The sequence below is a fragment of the Balaenoptera ricei genome, chromosome 18 (genome assembly GCF_028023285.1).
Source record: "Balaenoptera ricei isolate mBalRic1 chromosome 18, mBalRic1.hap2, whole genome shotgun sequence".
Classification (NCBI taxonomy): Eukaryota; Metazoa; Chordata; class Mammalia; order Artiodactyla; family Balaenopteridae; genus Balaenoptera; species Balaenoptera ricei.
In genome coordinates, this window is record NC_082656.1 from 12,062,748 (window position 1) to 12,081,737 (window position 18,990).

General features: G+C 42.6%; 1 protein-coding gene and 1 long non-coding RNA gene across 3 annotated transcripts in view; both read right to left on the bottom strand.

Annotated features, from left to right (window-relative positions):
* LOC132352244 (uncharacterized) overlaps positions 1 to 3,044 on the bottom strand; it is a 28,540-nt gene extending 25,496 nt beyond the window's left edge. The window contains exon 1 of the long non-coding RNA XR_009498639.1: positions 2,789 to 3,044. This is a non-coding gene — a long non-coding RNA (uncharacterized LOC132352244). The remainder of the gene's footprint in view (positions 1 to 2,788) is intronic.
* A 457-nt stretch (positions 3,045 to 3,501) lies between these two features.
* Positions 3,502 to 18,990, bottom strand: part of DCLK1 (doublecortin like kinase 1) — a 328,932-nt gene continuing 313,443 nt past the window's right edge. For both annotated transcript variants that reach the window (XM_059902575.1, XM_059902574.1), the window contains exon 17: positions 3,502 to 6,714. In XM_059902575.1, the coding sequence (XP_059758558.1) occupies positions 6,550 to 6,714 (165 nt within the window). In that variant the 3' untranslated portion in view covers positions 3,502 to 6,549. The remainder of the gene's footprint in view (positions 6,715 to 18,990) is intronic.

The window sequence follows — 18,990 nt, forward strand, 5'->3', positions numbered from 1 at the left end:
TGGAAGGCCTTTCTCCCAGTTTCCTGATGTGGCAGTTTTATCATCCTCAATCCCAGAGTTGCCGGTGTTTGATATTTCTGTGTCAGGACACGTTTTTTTTCTGATGGCAGGTTTTTGGCAAAGCTGCCAGCCTCATAAAACAAGGTAATGGTCCTTAGGAAGCAATCACTTTAGCTATTGTTTCACAGCAGTTGCCCCAAAATCCTAGAAAGGACCCAGCAATTTCACTGCAGAGGAGCAAAAGGCAAAACAACAGCAACAGCGGTAGCAGCAGCAGCACGTAGATGGCCGGGAAGGTGACCGCTAATTTTACAAGTGCTCGGAGATATTCTGGCACCTTCATAGGACACCAGGGGACCTGCGGTCACTTTTGCTGGCCGACTTTTCAATCTCCTAGCATTGAACAACTCACGTAAGAAAGAAATTTATTCCCTTGTACAGCTTGGCGATTTTCTCTAAGGTCAGTATTGCAAATGGGATGCCTAATGGGACATCGCTATAAAAATGGCAGCTAATTACAGGTTAGCAGATAAAACAACACTCTTCTCTGGAGATCTTGTTAGGTGGAAGGATAAAATAGGCCTGAATGGTATTTGATTTCTTTGTGTTTATCCAAGTCACTGGCCCAGGCAGGAAGGTAATATATGAAAAGGGACATTTTTAGAATAGCTGTTTTTGAATTATGCTCATGAAATATACACTCTGCTAGGAAGGACATGTGGGAAAGCTACACTCTGACCGCATGACTAATTTTTAAAGCCTTGCATAGAGAGAATTCCCCTCAAGAACACAGCTGGGTTATTCCTTCATGGACTGAATGTGTCAATTATGAATTGAACTAAAATGAAATTTTACTCCATTATGGCAAAGTGAACTGAGGAGTGGACACTGGAGCTCGGGTATTACGTAGTAGTTCATACACCAAGTACTATTATTTTATTAACTTTTAAGAACATGTTTTACATAAAAACAGGCAACATCAAAAAAGCTCAGTTGATAAATGAACATAATGTATCCCAGATGATTTCATCCACATTAACCTACATTTATTAGCTTAAACTGAGAGATTAGGAAAAAAATCGGATCTCATTCCAGCTTTAATCATGGATACAGATCGTTTGGAAGTTATTTCATTAAGATTCTGAAAATCAGAGATTAACCTGTGCCATCTGATCCATGCAGCAATTGATAAATCCAGTATTTTCGAAGGAAACACTGTTTTTTTTTTTCTTGCACCAAATTGAAACCTTTCAGAAACTTGTTTAAATGCATCAGGTTCCTAGCCCACCTTTTCAGTATGCATGAGCAAAATACTATTTAATTTCACACTCAACTAATCCTTTAATAATTTTCTTTCAGCCAGATTGAAAAAGACCATTATTAATTTCCTAATAAAATTTAAAAAAATAGTTATTGAGGATGTGACTCTAACCTTGGACCAGTTTCAATTTCTTTTTATTTTGTCTGAGAATATATCAAAGATTAATGTCAATGGTCAGTGAGAAATTGTCCCTAGAGAACTATTCAAGGTCTTTTTCTTACCCCATTCAATTGGACTGGAATGAATTGACATTATAGCATCTTTATCATCACTTTTAAAATCCTACTTTCTCTTAATACTGACAGTGAAGGCTTTTAGAACTATTATTTACTTTAACTTAATAAAGTATATCACAGACAAAAATATACAATTTTACACTGAAGCAACATTAAGGGTCTCACATCAGTTAACCAAAAAAGAATGTTGAGGACATTTACAGGTAGGGTTTAATTGTAGAGATTGCTCTTCCTTTATGAAAAAGTATGAAGCTAGAGCTCTCACTTGTCTCCAAGGGCAAGAGATTGCAAACCTCATGATCAAAACATCTGCCAGTTAGAGGCTCACTCACTGAAAAATGATCGCATAGCTTCAGCGTTGAAGCCCGAGAATGACAACAACAACAACAAAAAAAAACCAAAGGAAAAATAAAAACCACCCCACCCAGAGGCATTCTCAGCTTCTACATTGAATTTCCTGTTTCCCACCAGTTTACGACCCTTAATGTTACTGGATGGATGGTTGCATATTTGAGATGATTAAAAAATGAAAGACTGCCTTAAAAGCACCACCTCCTCAAGTATGTAACTACACACAAATGAAAGATTCCTTCTGACAGTCCTAGGGACCCCATTTGTTACTGTTTCATGTATAAGCACCATTGAGCCAATTTTTAAAGCACATTTGCAGTGATCAAATGTGTCCTCAAGTTTCGCTGATTTTTTTGTCTTTAAACCAAGAAAGTGTGAAGTGTGTTAATTTACGTGCTTATATCATATCCGAATTGACAAAAATGTTAATTTGGAAGTGCTTTTAATCACTATTTTCCTCAACAGACCAGAATGGCTTCATGAAACTTGATTAAATAAAGAAATCCGTATCCCCCAAAGAAGCAGAAATCTGACCCTCTATCACTGCATTCAAAATAAGGGTCTGTCTGAGAGCATTTTTCCTGAACTCTTAATGGAAATGGCAGACAACACGCAGGAAAGGCTAACCCTTGAACTGACCAACTTCAAGATTTAAAAAAATCTTTGATTGGATTCCCCCTCGCCCCACCCCCAAATCATATAGCAGTTTAAAAAATTAACGATTTACAAATTATAGAAAAGATACGTTATCTACAATATATGCCAGGTGACTCATTAAATTTTTTTAAACCCACATCCAAATGAATAATTACATTAAACTACCATCTTGGATCTTGGTGCTTTCTAAAATTCTGAATTTACAATGAGGGGACGGACATACCTGATTTTTTGGTTGTTCTTTTCTCCGGAGAATTGTGCAGAGAAAAGAAGGCAGCGAACCTTCACTCTTTGGAACAGGCCCTCTATAGCAAACTTCAGCCTGGGGCACCTTTTAATGGTCAAATTAAAAACCTTTGAAATTAGAAGTTTATCATGGAAATGCTGACAGATCCTGACCCAGAGAGGCTAGCAGGCAACACAATAATATTAAGAAAGCTCTCCCTCAAGCACAATTGCCTTTCAGCACAGGCGATAGAGTCGTCCAATGGGCACTGCTGGCCAGCAAACAACCATGATTTAATGTGCATGAGCCTTGGTCATATGATAGCTCCGTGACCCTCTAAGCTAAGCCAATTTTTCTTTTCTTTTTTTTTTTTTCCAACTGAAATATACCTCAAAGGGTAAAGGATTGCGATTTTAGCCTTCATTCATGGATATATTGCTTTTTTTCAACAATATCTGATGGGCCTGTTAACCACCACCCGTGCGGGTCCTGAGCACGTTCTAGGAAGGTCTCACTGAACACAGAACACCAAGCGTTTTCAGTAGTTTATTTGCAATTTTTTCTCTGCTTATTTTAGTATGCACCACGTGTAAGTTAGATAAGGGCTACAGTAAAAACATTTTCAATGACTGAAATCTTACTTTTCCTTCTAACGATCTGGAGCAAATCACATATTCATTGATTATGACGAATAAAATGATTTCTGCTACAATGTCGAGAAAAAAATGTGTTCATCAATATGAACAGTTCTCATCTACAGAGATGGTTTACACGATGCAAGTAATGAAAGTTTTTGCCTTAACAAGTCTACTACCAAACTGAAACAAAATGAATCTTAAAATTCCCTTGAAAATACCATATGGTTGGTCATGTATCAATAAAGGAAAGACAGTCCCCATCACCAGGCCACCACCATAAGAGCTATATTAAATACTTAGGGAAAAAAAATATGGAGACACTTGTGGCAATGATTAAATTGATAATTATAGAGATAGATACACTGCCATAATGGTACATGTTTATTCTATAATAAAGTGAAATAAAAAATAAGATCAATTTGGTTATAGAAATTCCTTAAAGAACACCACCACTTAATTATTTCAAACTTGAACTATCCCAAGAATGTTGTGGAAAAAAAATAGAAAGTACTGGCTAAAAGCAAAAGCAGTCTGGGTACACCCACGTAATCAGCATGCCTTGTGCTTGTCTGTTAACCCTCTGAGTACATCTCTGACATTCAGGATCTCAACAGCTTAGTGCTGAAAAGACTGCATTCCATCTGATTACTCAATATTTCTACTTGACAGGTCACATTCCGCTGTTTATTCAGCATAGATCACTCAAATTCTACAGCGATGCACTGGGATCCCCATGCTGAATGGCCCTGCATTCTTCCGAGCTACCCCTCTGCAGTGTTCTGGGAAACACGCCACAGCTTCACACGGTCCACAGTCCTTCAAGACTTGGATGGAAAAAGGCCTGAGCCATGCACTGTAAGGTCTGTACGCTAGATATTGGAGCACTACATGTAATGCCCACGGGAAACGCAGTAATTCAGAGAAAGGAAGGAAAATCACAATCTACTGTAGGTAGGTCTCTGCCCATAGGACTTTTTCATATTCCCACATTTAGAGTTGAGGCCGAGCTATTTACCTACTCCTTAGTCTTACTTAGAATAGTGCTTTGCTTTAGAGTTCTAGAGAAAGCAGTAGTTTCTGACCAGTTCAGGGTACTTTACTAATATGGAATCTACCTACACGCCACACCCTTCCTCGTGTTCTGCCCTCCTCCTCCTCCCCAAAAAACCCAGCTGATTTGTGCTACTTTGTGATGTTGTGTATTAAGCTTTCAGGACCCTCTAAAAGGGAGCGGGGGGGCAGGGGTGAATCTCAATAAATGATCTAATATATACATGGCAAGACAACACAGACCGAAGAGATAAACCTAAATGTGAAAGAGCAAAAAACTGGGGGAACCATTTTGCAAAAGTCATGACATGCTGTGATTTTAAAATCTAGAGTAATATAGACCATACCTTCATCAGTTGAAGAGTAAAAAGCAGCCATCGAAGATCCGTCTGTATTTGAAAGTAAGAACTGACTGTGGAAGTGCTGCACACAAATTTCAAGACTTCCAGGCACTGAAGGACATTTCAGAGCCGAGACAGTGAGTGCTGTTCAGCCATCTAGATGCACATTTCATGAGCCATCACTCACTGGCTGTCTCCCGGGCCACAGAGTTGAGCAAACCTTAGGAGGACATTCGAGTCGGGCCCCTGCCTCCCAACCCCATGGCCAGCCTCCCCGCTAAGCATCGCAGTGACTACAGGCTGCCTCAGGCCCCCATTCTGAACGTGACACACTGCAGTAGAAGCTCACCTGGGGAGACACAGGGCTAGGGAGAAAGATTTGGTAACAGGAGTAAAATACAGGTGTCGGACAGGACTTGGCCCAAAGAGAGAAAACAGCATCTCCCTCTGGACGGCTAAAGACAGTGCTGTATAAAAAGGTCATCTTAGGGAGTGGAAGTTTTATCCTCAGGAATACCCTCTAGGTCTCCCATCCTGTTCTCCCTGAGAGACTATATGTAGGTAACCCAAAGATGCACATGGAATTATCTTCCCAATGGTTTATTTCTTTAAAAACCATTTTGAGACTATTCTAGACGGTTTGCCCACTCTGCTTTCTCCTCGGCCATCTTGCAGAGCACCTGCCTCTGGGCCCCTATGCCCCGGTGCTCCTCCTCTGTATGGATTCCATACTCTATGTGGATTGCACACTGAAGACTGAAATGCATGAAAAAGCAGGTGAGAAAAAGAACAGGATCTTGTTGCCTCTTTCTGTTTGACATTCCAGCCCTATAGAGCACCTGGCAATTTATTGCTCTTTTCCACCAGTTGTGTGTTTTGTTTGTTTTTTCCTGTAGAGGTCTCATACTGAGCAGGCAGACCCTCACTTACCAAACACAGGACAAGGTATGGTGCCTTCCTGAGGGTCTGCGCTGGCAGTAGCAGCAGCTGAAGTGGAAGCAGCATTTCTGGGGCGTCATCAGCACATCTTCATATGGAGGCAATTTGGGGGTGAGGGCACCATCTATATTCTGGGTCAGGCTGTTGGTCACAGGCCCAAGTCCCTCCACTCGGGATGCAGGACTCAGGGCAGCTGACAGTTAGACCTCCAATGCAAAAAAAGCCCCTTTCTTAATAGGATTGTGAAGAGGAAAGAGGGGTGCTGATGCTTAAGTTATAAACCTGCCATGTTCTAAACCCACAAAAAAGGACACGCAAGATATTATTCTAGACGTTCTTCTTGTCTGGACATCTCAGCATCTAATAACAACCCCTTGATCTGCAGCAATATCAAGAAACGTGTATATAAATCCAAAGGCCTGAAAAATCCCCCAAGGGTTCCCCATAAAATCCTATGCACTCAGAGGGTTAACAAGTGCTATGTTACATACTGCAGATCCTAGATTGACTGATGAAAACATTCATTGCTTCTATGTTTAAAAAAGTTGCAAAATAGCCTTAACCCTTTGAGGACCCGATTAGCAGCAAGCTGCCATCTCCACCAACGACAAGTCACAGTCTCATTCAGCAAAGGGAAATCGCTACAAGGATACCAGAAAACACTGTTCTGCTCGGCCATTCAAGCATTGAGTGCTAGGTAGATCAGATGAAACTGTTTTACATAAATTTGGAAAAAAAAAATCTCAGAGTCTCAAAGGGTTAAGCTAGGACTTCGAGTGAAAGGGTCTTATTAAAAGGGCGAGTTTGGGGAGCGAACAGTCTCGGAGGAGCTCGGGGAGTAGTCTTCCGATTCCGAGTTGAGTTCGGGCGGAGCTGGCTGGGCCTTGTACCGGCTCCTCACATCCGGGTTGCGTCTTCGTCGGAAAACCTGCCTCTCCTTATCAAGAGCGGTGGTCTAGCAGGGGCATAAAATGAGAAAGAGGACAATTAGGCTGAAGGAAATGGCAAAAGGAACGACTTCTGGAACTTTCTGAGGTCAGAAAAATATGCTGGCTAAGTTAACCTGTCCACGATGGCTCCCTTTTGGTGACCACGGTCACCACTGCTGGGGTGCCCTCTGCTCCCCCAGAAGCAGCTCCTAAGGGCACCTGGTCATGACATCGCAGGCACAGGCAGGATGGATGATGTCGTGGGTTCAGCAGCTCCCTGGCCCTCCCCAGACCTCCGCTAGCGCCACGTCTAATAATACCCTCGGTCGCTCCCAGCCTAGCCAGAGACCCCCTGGTAAATGGGAACCTCGGGCCTGTGTGTCTGACACGTGAGAACGCCAGGCATGTCTCGTTCATCAACATTCAGCTCCAGGCAGCTGTCTAATAAAGATGAGAGGTGATGAAGTTGTCAGACATGGAAACAGAGCCACAAGCTCGTCCTGTTATTTTAGCACCTCCTCATTCTAAATGATCTTATTATCTGCTGATGAGAAAGTGTGGCTCAATCTCTGGCAAGGATGGGTTTAATTTGAATGAACCCAATGCCTGAAATTGAAAACTGCTTTGAATGCAATTAAACCTGATGGAAACCTTCCCATGGATTTTCCTTTACAAAAAGTTCATTTTCATTGTAGTGTGTGGTCATTTACGAAACTGAGGTTTGATGTTTGTTGTAGGTATTCCAACTCTTGGGCCCTATGCCTCCTTTTCCTGAGGAAACCTCATATGATCTCCAGGATGTGCTCTCCAGCCATAGCTCTGGAAGTTATTATGACATCAGGATTGGGAAGGGCATGACTTCATTACAGATTTAATGGGTGTGAGGAGGAACAGATCATTACAGAGAAACCTTACACAGAGGGCAGAAGAGCAGGTACAAAGCCTGAAGAAAAATACAGAACACATATAAAAGTTGAAGGCATCCTTGTTTGAAAGTCCCTCTTTAAAAGGATGTAGCCTGGAGGTTATTCTGCTTTTAAGAGATTACTTTTCCTCTACAGGGGTATATACCACCATTTTTCCTCTTGGAAATTTACTGTTAGCTTCTTCAAAGAACAGAGATAAATTTATAGCCAGCCGGGTTCTGAGAACAAAGTGAAAACTAAGCCCCTCATACAATTGCAGTGTAGCATTAGAGCAATCTCAGATCTAAAATGGGGCAATCAAAGTTCCAGAATGAAGTAATAAAGAAAGAGGGGCAGTGTATAGAAACCAGTACAGTAAATGGCTTCGTGAGGCTGAACTGTTCTGCTTTAAAAACTATCCACACACTGAATAACAGTGTTACAAATCAATGAGGAAGATAAACTTTAATAATTCACTTCTTGTTTCACTAGATTGTTAATACAATGATTCAATAACTGGTGTGTTGAAATGTCTACCTTTGATTCTTCGAAGTGTCGAATTTTTAAGGACCCTCAACTCACATACATAGTTCTTGGTCTTATACACACCGATTTTATGATATTTTTCAGCATCATAAATCCAAATTCCTAACTTTATTTAAAACATTGTAAAGTTACAACACATGGTATTTTGCTTTCAAAGCAAACTGAAAATGCTCTGTTTGTGTAGAGTTGAATGTAAAAAAACAGGCGTCTATTTAGTCTGACACATAAAAACCACTCTGTAGTTAATCCAAGAGTAATATAAACGCTTCTCTTGGTCATAAAAAATATTTTTATTTCTACCTTCTTGAGAAAACAGTCACTGGCATGGGACTAATACTGCCTAGTGGACTGAGGTTCTCTGGCGTCGGGGAGAAACTGCACATTGGGTTTGTAGTCAGAAATTCTGAGTCCTGTTCCGTCCACTGCTGGCCGTGGGAACCGTTCACTTAGTTCTCAGTTAAATAAGGAGCAGGGATAACGCCCTCCCACCCTCCAGAGTTGCTATATGTAAAAATGGATGTGCAAATGCTTTCAAAATGGCGAAGACTCCCAGAAATGGAAGGTGGTGTTTTGTTTTGTTTTTTTTCTTTACAACGTAAGATATTGTTTTGAAATGAAGGAACTGCAGGTCAGAGGAAAACAATGCAAAACAAAGCTCACATTAGAACTTATCTCAGAGTACTTTCCCTCCCTGCCCACTCTCACTGGCACCTTCTCCATATTTACCTCATCTCCCCATAATTGACTCAATTATTCCAAGTCACGCTCTTGGCTGTCAGCACTGAAATGGGCCATTTCTCCACCAATACTGTAACGCAGCTTATGCAGACACTGGTGGCACTCATGGGCTTGGATGGTCCCATCCCCCTTATTTTCATGTGCATTTCTCCAGATGCTCATAAGGTCAATCATATTCTCTTCCTTACTTGTCCCTCTGCCTGGACAGCCCTTGCTCTGGCCCATTTAAGCAGTCAGTTCTGGCCACTCCTGCCAGTTTCTCTAGTTAGCAGCTTTTAAATGCTGGCATTTGCTGACGGGCCTTCATGCTCAAATGCTCCTGGGCTTTCAGTTGTGCTGATTCACCAGTAACTTCACAGCAGCTATTTTTGGAAACATAGCATGTCATGATCACAGGTCATGGAAAAGGGTGTGATGGTTGTTTCTGTTGGATGTATAGACTCTTAGAATTGGAAGAGCATTTATAAAGCATTCTTTGCCCAGGGCTTTGCCTTTACAGGCAGGGAAACTGAGAGGCCCAGGTATGTGGAGAGACTTGCCCGTATCGCATCACTGACTAGGAATAGAACTCAGTTCTCCTCCCACATGAGGCCCAGGCAATTTCTTCCCATTTAAAGTCTATTGAAACAGAACTCAAAGGAGCCACCGCACTCCAGTGGTTCCCTCCTCTGATCCCAGCCAGGGTAAGCCAGGGAGGAGATAGCACGAGCAGCATCAGAGGCCAAAAGACCAGGGCTTGCCCAGGCTGATGGCCCGAGAGCTCTCTCAGGGACCGCAAGCCAGCCTCCACCACGTGTACAATCCCATTCTGGGTCTGTAAACTCCTAGGGAGACCTGGGTCTGATGATAGACAGGCAGTTCCTGACCCACCCAGGTCCTCGCAACATTCTCAAATGCTACACAAGCAATGCTTAGTGCTCCCAACAGACTTGCTGTCAAAGATGATTGAGAGGGCATCACCGTCCACAGGCCTCTCCTCCCAGGGCTCCTGCTTATTCTGCTTCTGGCTCTGTGGACTGTGGTTCATTTTAAGAACTTCGCTGTGTTCCCATGCAGCCCAGTACAGCTATCACTGTGCATCCTGCCTGCAACGCAATTGACTCTGAGGCACTGTCTTCCCTGCCACGTTGTAGACTGTGTGGAGGGCAACATCAAGTCTGGGAATCCTGTCTGAGTTCCCCACAGCTCATAGCACACACGGAGATACTCTCCAAATGCTGTGGCTTTAGAAATATGAGAAAGCACAACAGAGGTCACATTATTTCCCTCTAGAGCACCCAACCCCCAGCCCATCCTGCACACAGCTGACAGGTCAATTATCCCCAGGTCCGATTTGTTTACAATTCCTCATAAAGTTGAACTCCTTGTCCTAACAGTCACAATGTGCTTACAATAAAAATTTCCAGGGTCTAGTTCCTGTTATTACTCAGAATGAGCCTGTGATATCAGCAGACCTCATGTCCCCGCTAGTGGACACAGCATCCACTTAGCTTACGGTTAACCATGCCTTGGTTTCCCTTTGGTTCCATCCCCCGCTCGCGTAATCTGTGGTTCCAGTGAAGGGGACCCTACCTCCATCTCTCAGGGTGGGGTGCAGATGGGCTTGTGACCCAGAAGCAAGCCTGTGCTGACTGTGTTCGCCAATACCCGTGATTGGTTCAGGATGGGCACCCGACCCAGTTCACGGGACACGAGGAGACTTTCACTGAGACTTCACATTCACAGTGAATCCCAACTGAGAGGTGGCAAGCCTGGAGCTGCTTCCCACATCCTGGTACCACGTGAAGTTCCAGACTAAAGCCATCACGGGGAGGCAGAGTGGAGGGATGGAAAGAAACCAAGCCCTACTGAGTGCTGAATCCACACATCACTGAAGCCAGACCCAACCTTTGGACCTTTCAGATTATATAAAATCATACTTCTTCTTTTTGCTGAAAGCCAGTTTGGTTTGGGTTTTCTTCCCTTGCAATCCAAACAGTCCTAACTGATATCTCTCTGAAGGTACTTTAGTCACGCCCACCTCTGCATCCTGGCTTACGGTGTTCACCAACCTGACATCACCTCTCCCACTTCCTGCCCACTCACATTTCTCTATTTTCCAAGATTTGATCAAATTATACCTTCTGCATCACACTTTTTCTTTCTAAATTCCTCAGGCAAGTATTGTCTTGACCAAACTTTTGACACTTACTGCACACAGGCCTATTACCTTTCCTTTGCATATTTCCCAAATCCCATGCAAGCTGCTCTAGGGTAGGATCTGAAACTTCTTTGCATTTTCCAGAATGCCGAGCCAACTGTGACACACATATAAGGGACATATTAAATATTTCTTAGTTAATACAGAATTAGATTATTTTAGGTGATTATATACTTTCCAAATAGCAATGACAAAAGAAAATAGAACCCCAAACAACTCTATAATACAAAAGAGTAAGAAGTTAAAGGTATTAAGAGTCCCATATTTAAGAGTGCAATTTGTTTTAGATATGATCAAATGCTTACGTTAGATAACATTAATAACCTCATATATTTATCTACTCAACAACTACATATTTTGGTCCAATTCCTGATCACAGTAAGCACTGTTATATATGATATCTTTAGAATTTTAAGTGTGGCTGTAAAATTAATTGCCTCTAAAATCTGTACAGTTAAAATTTTACAGTTGAACTCTGTGGCCCGACATGTAGTTCAAGACAGATGAATTCAGCAAAGAAATAGAATAATAGGCCAACACATAATTTTTTAAAGTATTGCTATAAAAATATATATTATCCAACTGATAATTTTCTCCCCAGAAAACATTCAAAACATAACTTTCCCTCTGAAGTGCTGTATCATAGATTTATATTCAGGGCCCTTTCAACCATTTCTGAAAGACTGCTTTTCTCTTTCTCAATCACAAAAATTTCCCAGATACCAAGGAAATCGGGTCTCTCCTCCCTAATGCCTATCTTCATAAGGTAAGGTGGTCCTAAGTCTTGATGTTCCATTAAAACTTAAGACTTCCTAACGGATTTATTATTTTATTAGTTATTTTGCTCATGGTTTGCAGCTTTGTGGAACAGACATGAATGGACTTGCAGTAGAATTCCCAAGTGTTTCCTCAGTAAGTTATCACTTCATTAAAAGCTCGTAAGAGAATCTGAAGCCTGCATTATCACATTTTGGTGCTAAGTATCACAGGTTAGAGGTGAGCAAGAAATCTCTTGAGATTCTGGAGTTGACCAGTAGTAACCAGATAGGAAGCTCTAATCTAGTTATTTAAAATATGTACCCAATAACAACGGCTATGTCGTGTGCGAGGCTATAGCCAGCTAACAGTGGACCGGGGGATCCTGACAAACAGACCAAATAACTGACCAAATAAAATGATATGGAGAAACTAATATAAACCTGCTCTACGTGAAAGAAGCACTGCATATCCCTACCTCAGATTGCAAGCTCTTGGTGATCAGAGTGTCCTTAGGAGATGCTAGATGAAGTGTGAAAACCGAGGAATGGTAAGATCATGCCAGTTACCTCAGCAAATCTGGGGGCGACACACATAGCAGTTGGAGCTCTTAGAGAAATTCATATCCATCACGTTTTGGTGCCTGCCCTAACACCAAGCATGCACGAATCAGAGACGGTGCTTGCCTAATACCCAGACAATTTATCCCAACAATAGATACATCTTTGGCCTTTTCTGTTACAATGAAACAACACTATCCTCCACACAGTACTCAGATATTTTCAGTCCTTCTTTCTGATATTAAATTTGGAAATCAGCATAAATACCTAGGAGGTACCCATCTGGCCTATCTTTGCAATGTTATAGGAAAAATACAGCATGGAGGCGGAAGGTCAGGAATGAAGTGAGAATATGAATTGGAGCATTACTTTGTTTTTGCAAGTCTGAGTCACCCACATCTGTGTAATGCTTGCCTTGTCTGGTAGTCTTAGCTTAATCTCCTTGGTAGCAGCAGCAGGGGGAAGTCAGGAGACCCAGCTTTTTGTCCTAGCTCAGCTGATTATGTGACCTTGGACACGTTTTCTAACCACATCAAGCCATTTCCCAGTCCGCAGCCTGAGCTGAGGTACAGTGCCTCCCTCCTAGGGAAACTTCCACCTATGAAATACCTGAATATGCTTAATATCACCATCAATCTACTAAAATGGGTTATGTTTTTCTCTTAGCAAACAACGGGCCTTCCAGTCTATGGATCAGAAATATTTCTGTTCTGCACTATGTGCAGGACCCACAAGAGATGCACCTCGTTTAAGTTCGGAGGCGATGTTTTCTGTCATGGCAGTAATTATTGGATTTAAGTAACTGCATTTTTCAGAGGCAAACGGTGACTGTTTTTCCTTTTTCGCTTTTCTTAATTTATTGCCAGCCATCCCAAACAGTCTTCATTTCATTAATAAAAGAACATTACCGTGCATGTTGCCTTTGAGCCCATCCATTATTCATACTACCTAGGAGACTGAGCCAGGGATGCAGCTGTTGGGGCATTAATCTCAGGAACGCTCTCTCCTTTGCTCGCCCTTACTCTGTAGGGACTGAGTTACGATTTGCTTGCCACTTTGGAAAAGTTTTGCTTGATAGTAAAATTAAACTGACACCTAGATTGATATATCCACCCTTCTCATTTTTTGTTTTGGCTTGCTGTCATGCTTATTATGGTTCTGTTTCGTTTTCCTTTAATGTCCTTTTGGGGGTCTCGCCAGGAACTTGCACAGTATCTGGATCTAAGACACGGTATTTCCCTAAAGTGAAGGTGACCATTTAAATGGCAAAAGGAGGCTTCATGAAACCAGCGGCCTTCAAAGCTCCTTTCTAGGTACCCGTCTCTTAAATGTGATTCCTCATTTCCTGGGGCAGGGCGGTCCCACGCTTCCCCACCACTTCATAAATATAGGCTCCTCCCGCTGATCTGGTTCTTAATAGAAGCCCACATTGGTCCAACTCTGCAGAGGGTTGCTGGTGGCCTCCCATCAGGGGGTTAAAATGATAGCCACCTGAGGTCAGGTTTCTCGGGGGCAAAATTCATGTGTTTCCTCTGCCCTACGGCCCCTGATTTTCTCACAGCAGAAGCTAAGCTGAGCTGCCATGTTGTTTTTCCTTCATCATGCTAGTAAACTAAAGGACAGGTGTAGGCATAGTTTATCTTAAGAAAATCTATGAAAATTTAGAACTTACTAAGCAGGTAGATTAAGGGGTAACTCCTTTTATTACAAAAACAATTTTTTTAGCTTTGCCGAAGAATTACTCTTGGGTTGCTACAGTGGGATGCTACTGTAGAGCATCTCATATGTGGTTTGATTGTCCAAACTCTTAAAAAAACACATTTATCTTCACAATCAAGGTTTCTCTATATTAATGGTCCCTTCATGGGAAAATTCAATCATTCATTAATTTAACAAATATTTATTGAAGTGCCTTCTATGTGCCGTGCATTACACTAGCTGGTGGTGATACAGTTTTTAACAAGCCCGCCAGGTGGTGCTATTTTTTTTTTTTTTTTTAACTTGGCCATGCCACACAGCTTGCGGGATCTTAGTTCCCTGACCAGGGATCGAACCAGGGCCGCAGCAGTGAAAGCGCCGAGTTCTAACCACTGGACCGCCAGGGAACCCCCTGCCTTTTAATTTAGGAACATTTTTCTCCTACAACAGGAATTGAGAAACTTTTTCTGGGAAGGCCAAGAGTTAATACTTTAGACTCTGTAGGCTATATGATTCTCTGACACAACTACTCAATTCTGCCCTTGTAGAGTAGAAGCAACCATAGGTAATTTATAAATGAATGGGTGTGGCTGTGTGCCAATAAAACTTTATTTAAAAACCAGGCAGTGAGCTAGATTTGGCCCATTGGCTGTAATTTGCCAATCCCTGTCCTAGAGGATAACTTTTTAAACTTATACTTCATCAGGGGCTATAGACTAAAATTTAATGCCCCCAATTCATGAATAATCTAACATATAAGTTATTCAACAGTTTATCCCAATCAGAACATCAAAAAAGGTCACGGTTCTACTTTAATAACAAATGCTTGGATCTGGAGAGAGATCAGTTTTCCCAGGAAAATCTGTCTCTCGTGTGGTGTGGAGGGGATGATTTTCTCTTGGAACAGTCTTTTCTGGGCTCCTCATTTGGGCTGGGTCCATGAAGGCGCTTTTGCACAGGCCACTCATGTCATCTTCACCCCACATTTGGAAGGTTGATAATACTCGTCTCATTTTTATAGATGGGGAAACTAAGAATCAGAGGAGGAGGAACATGTACCTTGCCCAAGGTCACAACACAGTAAGTAGGACAGGCTGGATCCAAAACCAGGGCTTCCTGACACCAAAGCCACAGACTCTCCATGCAACTCTCCATGCACAGAGCTGCCAATCTTTAATCAAATTTGTTTCATTTCAATTTTCAAGACTTTTTAGTTTCTAGAAGTGTCATGTGTTTGACATGTATTTGAGAATTGTTTGACTTCAGCATATGGATATTTACACTCTTTCTTAATAGAATAACAGTGTGTCAATACTTACGATTAAGTTCATGATTATTCTTTCCTACACATTTATACCTGATAAAACCTACATCCTATCAGTGAACATCACTGAGGAACATACGGAGGCAAAGTATGGCAGGAAAGAATACATAGAATATAGAGTGTAGGCATCTTTTTAAATCATAAAGAGGGAAAGAGGTTCTGAAGCAAGATGAAAATAAATACGATACCACAAAATTTTCCATCAATACCGACAATCACCAGGAATCTCAGGAAAACATATACAGTTTACACCCAATCAGTAAGTCTTGGAATGCCATGGAAATTTCTCATTTCTAATAGCAAGTACGTTAAGTTTTAAAAAGACAAATATATATATTGTTGGGATCTGCTCTTAAGGGGGCTCTGAAGGTAAAACGAAACAAAATAAAATCTCAAACAGCGAGCAACCTGTTTGACTTGGTAAAATAACACAGATGTCTCACTAGCCCTGTGTCTCTCTCAATGACCATTTGTGGAACTATAATACAAAGTACTGTGGCCCAGCTTTTGAGCCTCCTGGCCAATAACTCACTTTTTAGCATCACGGTACAGCTGCCATACCAAACCTCATACCTCCCCTATACTTTTCTCTGCAATCACAGTTTGGATGGTTTTGAAGTTTAAATCTATGTCTCTTCTATGTGTTAAGTGCTGGGGTACGGAGGGCGGTTAATCCCTTCCTAGAACAGAGGCCCCTGCCCGTCCTTCCTGCAGCCCTTTCTACACTCATGGAGGATGGGGGGACTTTTCTCCACGGCAGAGCAAGGCCAAGGCCACCGTCCCTAAAGCAACCTGTGCCCTGCAACTTGCTGTGTGCCTTTGGAACCCTCCTCACACCACGTGGGGGGTTCCTCTCTGGCTTTTGTGGGAACCGGTCTTCCAAACCTGCGCCGAGCAAGATGCATTTAACTGACCCCACTCCTTTTCACACCCGAGCACGACAGCATCTAACAGCCTTGCAAGGGCTGCGTACAGCTGCTGCTGCTCTGCCTCGTTACTCGCTGTTTCAGGACAGTGCTTGAATCTAGTACGCACGCGAGTCATGCCAGGCCTGACCTCAACCCCCCTTCTGTCCTAGCTCACCTCCGCGTTTTCTCTTATTTGGCGTTCTTAGCGTATTTCTTGTTTTGATATTTGTTTCATTTAATCAGGTTCTGGCTGTGGCCTTGTTCTGCGTGCAGAAGATGCAGGAATTCTTCTCCATGTGTTGCTGGCACAGCACCTGCCACAGGGCCAGCTTCACTTGAGAGAGGCAGGAATGTGTGTGAGAGGGTGGCATGGCCCAGGCAGCTCATTCCTGGGAGAGGCTCACCTCCGGACCCTGGGGGACAGCAGCAAGGTCTCCCGGAAGAAGCAGCCATGCAGGGTGCTGCTCCCCTGGCTGCCGCTCGGAAGCCTCCCTCTGTTCCAGGCAGGAGAAGGACTGCGAGGAGGAGGCACGGCCCCACCATTCCTCCAGTCCCCCAAACGCCTACTAAGAGGGACACGCCCGGGGCTTCCCTGGTGGCGCAGTGGTTGAGGGTCTGCCTGGCAATGCAGGGGACACGGGTTCGAGCCCTGGTCCGGGAAGATCCCACATGCCGCGGAGCAACTGGGCCCGTGAGCCACAATTGCTGAGCCTGCGCGTCTGGAGCCTGTGCTCCGCAACAAGAGAGGCCACGATAGTGAGAGGCCCGCGCACCGCGATGAAGAGTGGCCCCCGCTTGCCACAACTAGGGAAAGCCCTCGCACAGAAACGAAGACCCAACACAGCCAAAAATAAATAATTTAAAAAAAAAAAAAAAAAAAAGAGGGACATGCCCGAATTCTGGGCACCCCGAAGAGCCTTTCCCCAGCCTCTGCCCTGATGTGAGCTGCCCTACGAAATGCAAGCTCGCCTCCCAGGCGTTGTGCTCAGAGCAGTGAAGACGGCCAGGAGCCCTTGTAAACACAACAACTGGGAGTGGGGATGTTTGTTTCACCTGCAACGACTGTTTATGTTAGAAAGTTGGCTGCCACCACGGTTAGACAAATGCTCCCACTACTTCCGTGGAGATAAAAGGCGAGCATGTGCAGTCAGTGAGGACAGTGTGTTCGTTCCGGGCTAAACAGCACATTATAAAACCTCCTAATTAAGCATATATGCCCAAGAGCTTTAGCATCATTTCTCCAATTTAGCTTTACATACTGGGTGCGCTGTTTAGTACAGCATTAACTATAAACGTTGTTGTTACTGCCCCCAGCTGGAAAACAGAGCAGTTTATGTGTGAAAGAAAAAAGAGATTATCTTCCATCTGCTCCTGCCCATTATTCAGGGATGTGTCATTTTGTCTGCTGATGGGAGCCATCGCTAGGATTTTAGTCAAATGACCTTTTTATAGTTGGCTACGTTTATTAATTACTGTGTTTGTTTGGTGTTTTGCACCCACCGCCTAAGCCCACAAATTTAGTAATATAATTTTCTAGAGGGTTTTTTTGGGAAATTTATATATGTAATTTGTGTTATACAAATATGCACAACTGTAATTAGACATATTTGATGCCTATTTTTAATTGTATAGCAACTGTACTCATATATGTTTGGTTAATATGCCTGAGGTTAGGAGACATACAATTAAAAAAGGACGGAGCATGATTCGATTTATAGAAAGAACAAAACCAGGCAAAGCTAATTAATGTGGACAGACTCCAGGTCAGCGTTTACCCTTAGGGCTGGCTGCGTGACCCTCCTGGAAGGGCCCTGGGGGCTGGGGGTCCTCTGGGGGTGCTAGGAACGTTCTGTGCCTGACCTGGGTGCTGCTTACAGTGGTGTGCTCACTTGGTGAAAATTCGTTGAGATGTGCACTCATGTGCACTCTTCAAAACGTATATTATCTTCCAGGAAAAAGTAAAAGATGGATGGATCATCTTCCATGTAAAAAGAGTCTGCACAAAGGCAAATCATGATGGATTCACCCCCCCCCCCAAAAAAAGGTTAAAAATAAAAAAGTTCTTTCTGTATCTATAAAGCTATTTATTTAGGTAAATAAAAAGGTGGGTGTGCAACTCCTGTATGCAAATCTGTCTAGAAGATACAAATAGCCTTCCATGTAAAACTGACTTTGATATTTATTGAAGTTTGGGTATTTTCTTGCTTTCAGCAGGCTTAGAAATTATCACAATCTTAGATATTTGGATAGTTTGTCAAAGGGTAGCCTTTTCTGCATCTCTAATGCCTTTGATTCTAGCGTCTAATTATATTAAAAAATTAAGAGTAATAATTGGGGGTTAAATTGTATATTATATACGTTATTCTTTCTTTTCTTTCCCTTTTTTTTTTTTTTTTTTAACAACTTGGTCTATTCCATGAACAGCATAAGGCACCATCATTTGGGGGAAATGCCAAACCCAGTGGAATTTTTTCTTAGCAAACGCTAAGATGTGGAGCTTTACCTGGAGATCATTTCAGAAACATTAAGATGGAGGAGAAAAGTTGCCTAGGACTTCTCAGAGTTCATTTCTCATATCATCAAAACTCATCCTGCCTGTGGATAACTTAAAGAGACACAAACAATGCCCCTTGAAGGAAATGCCAGCGCAGTTGACTGGAATAGAAA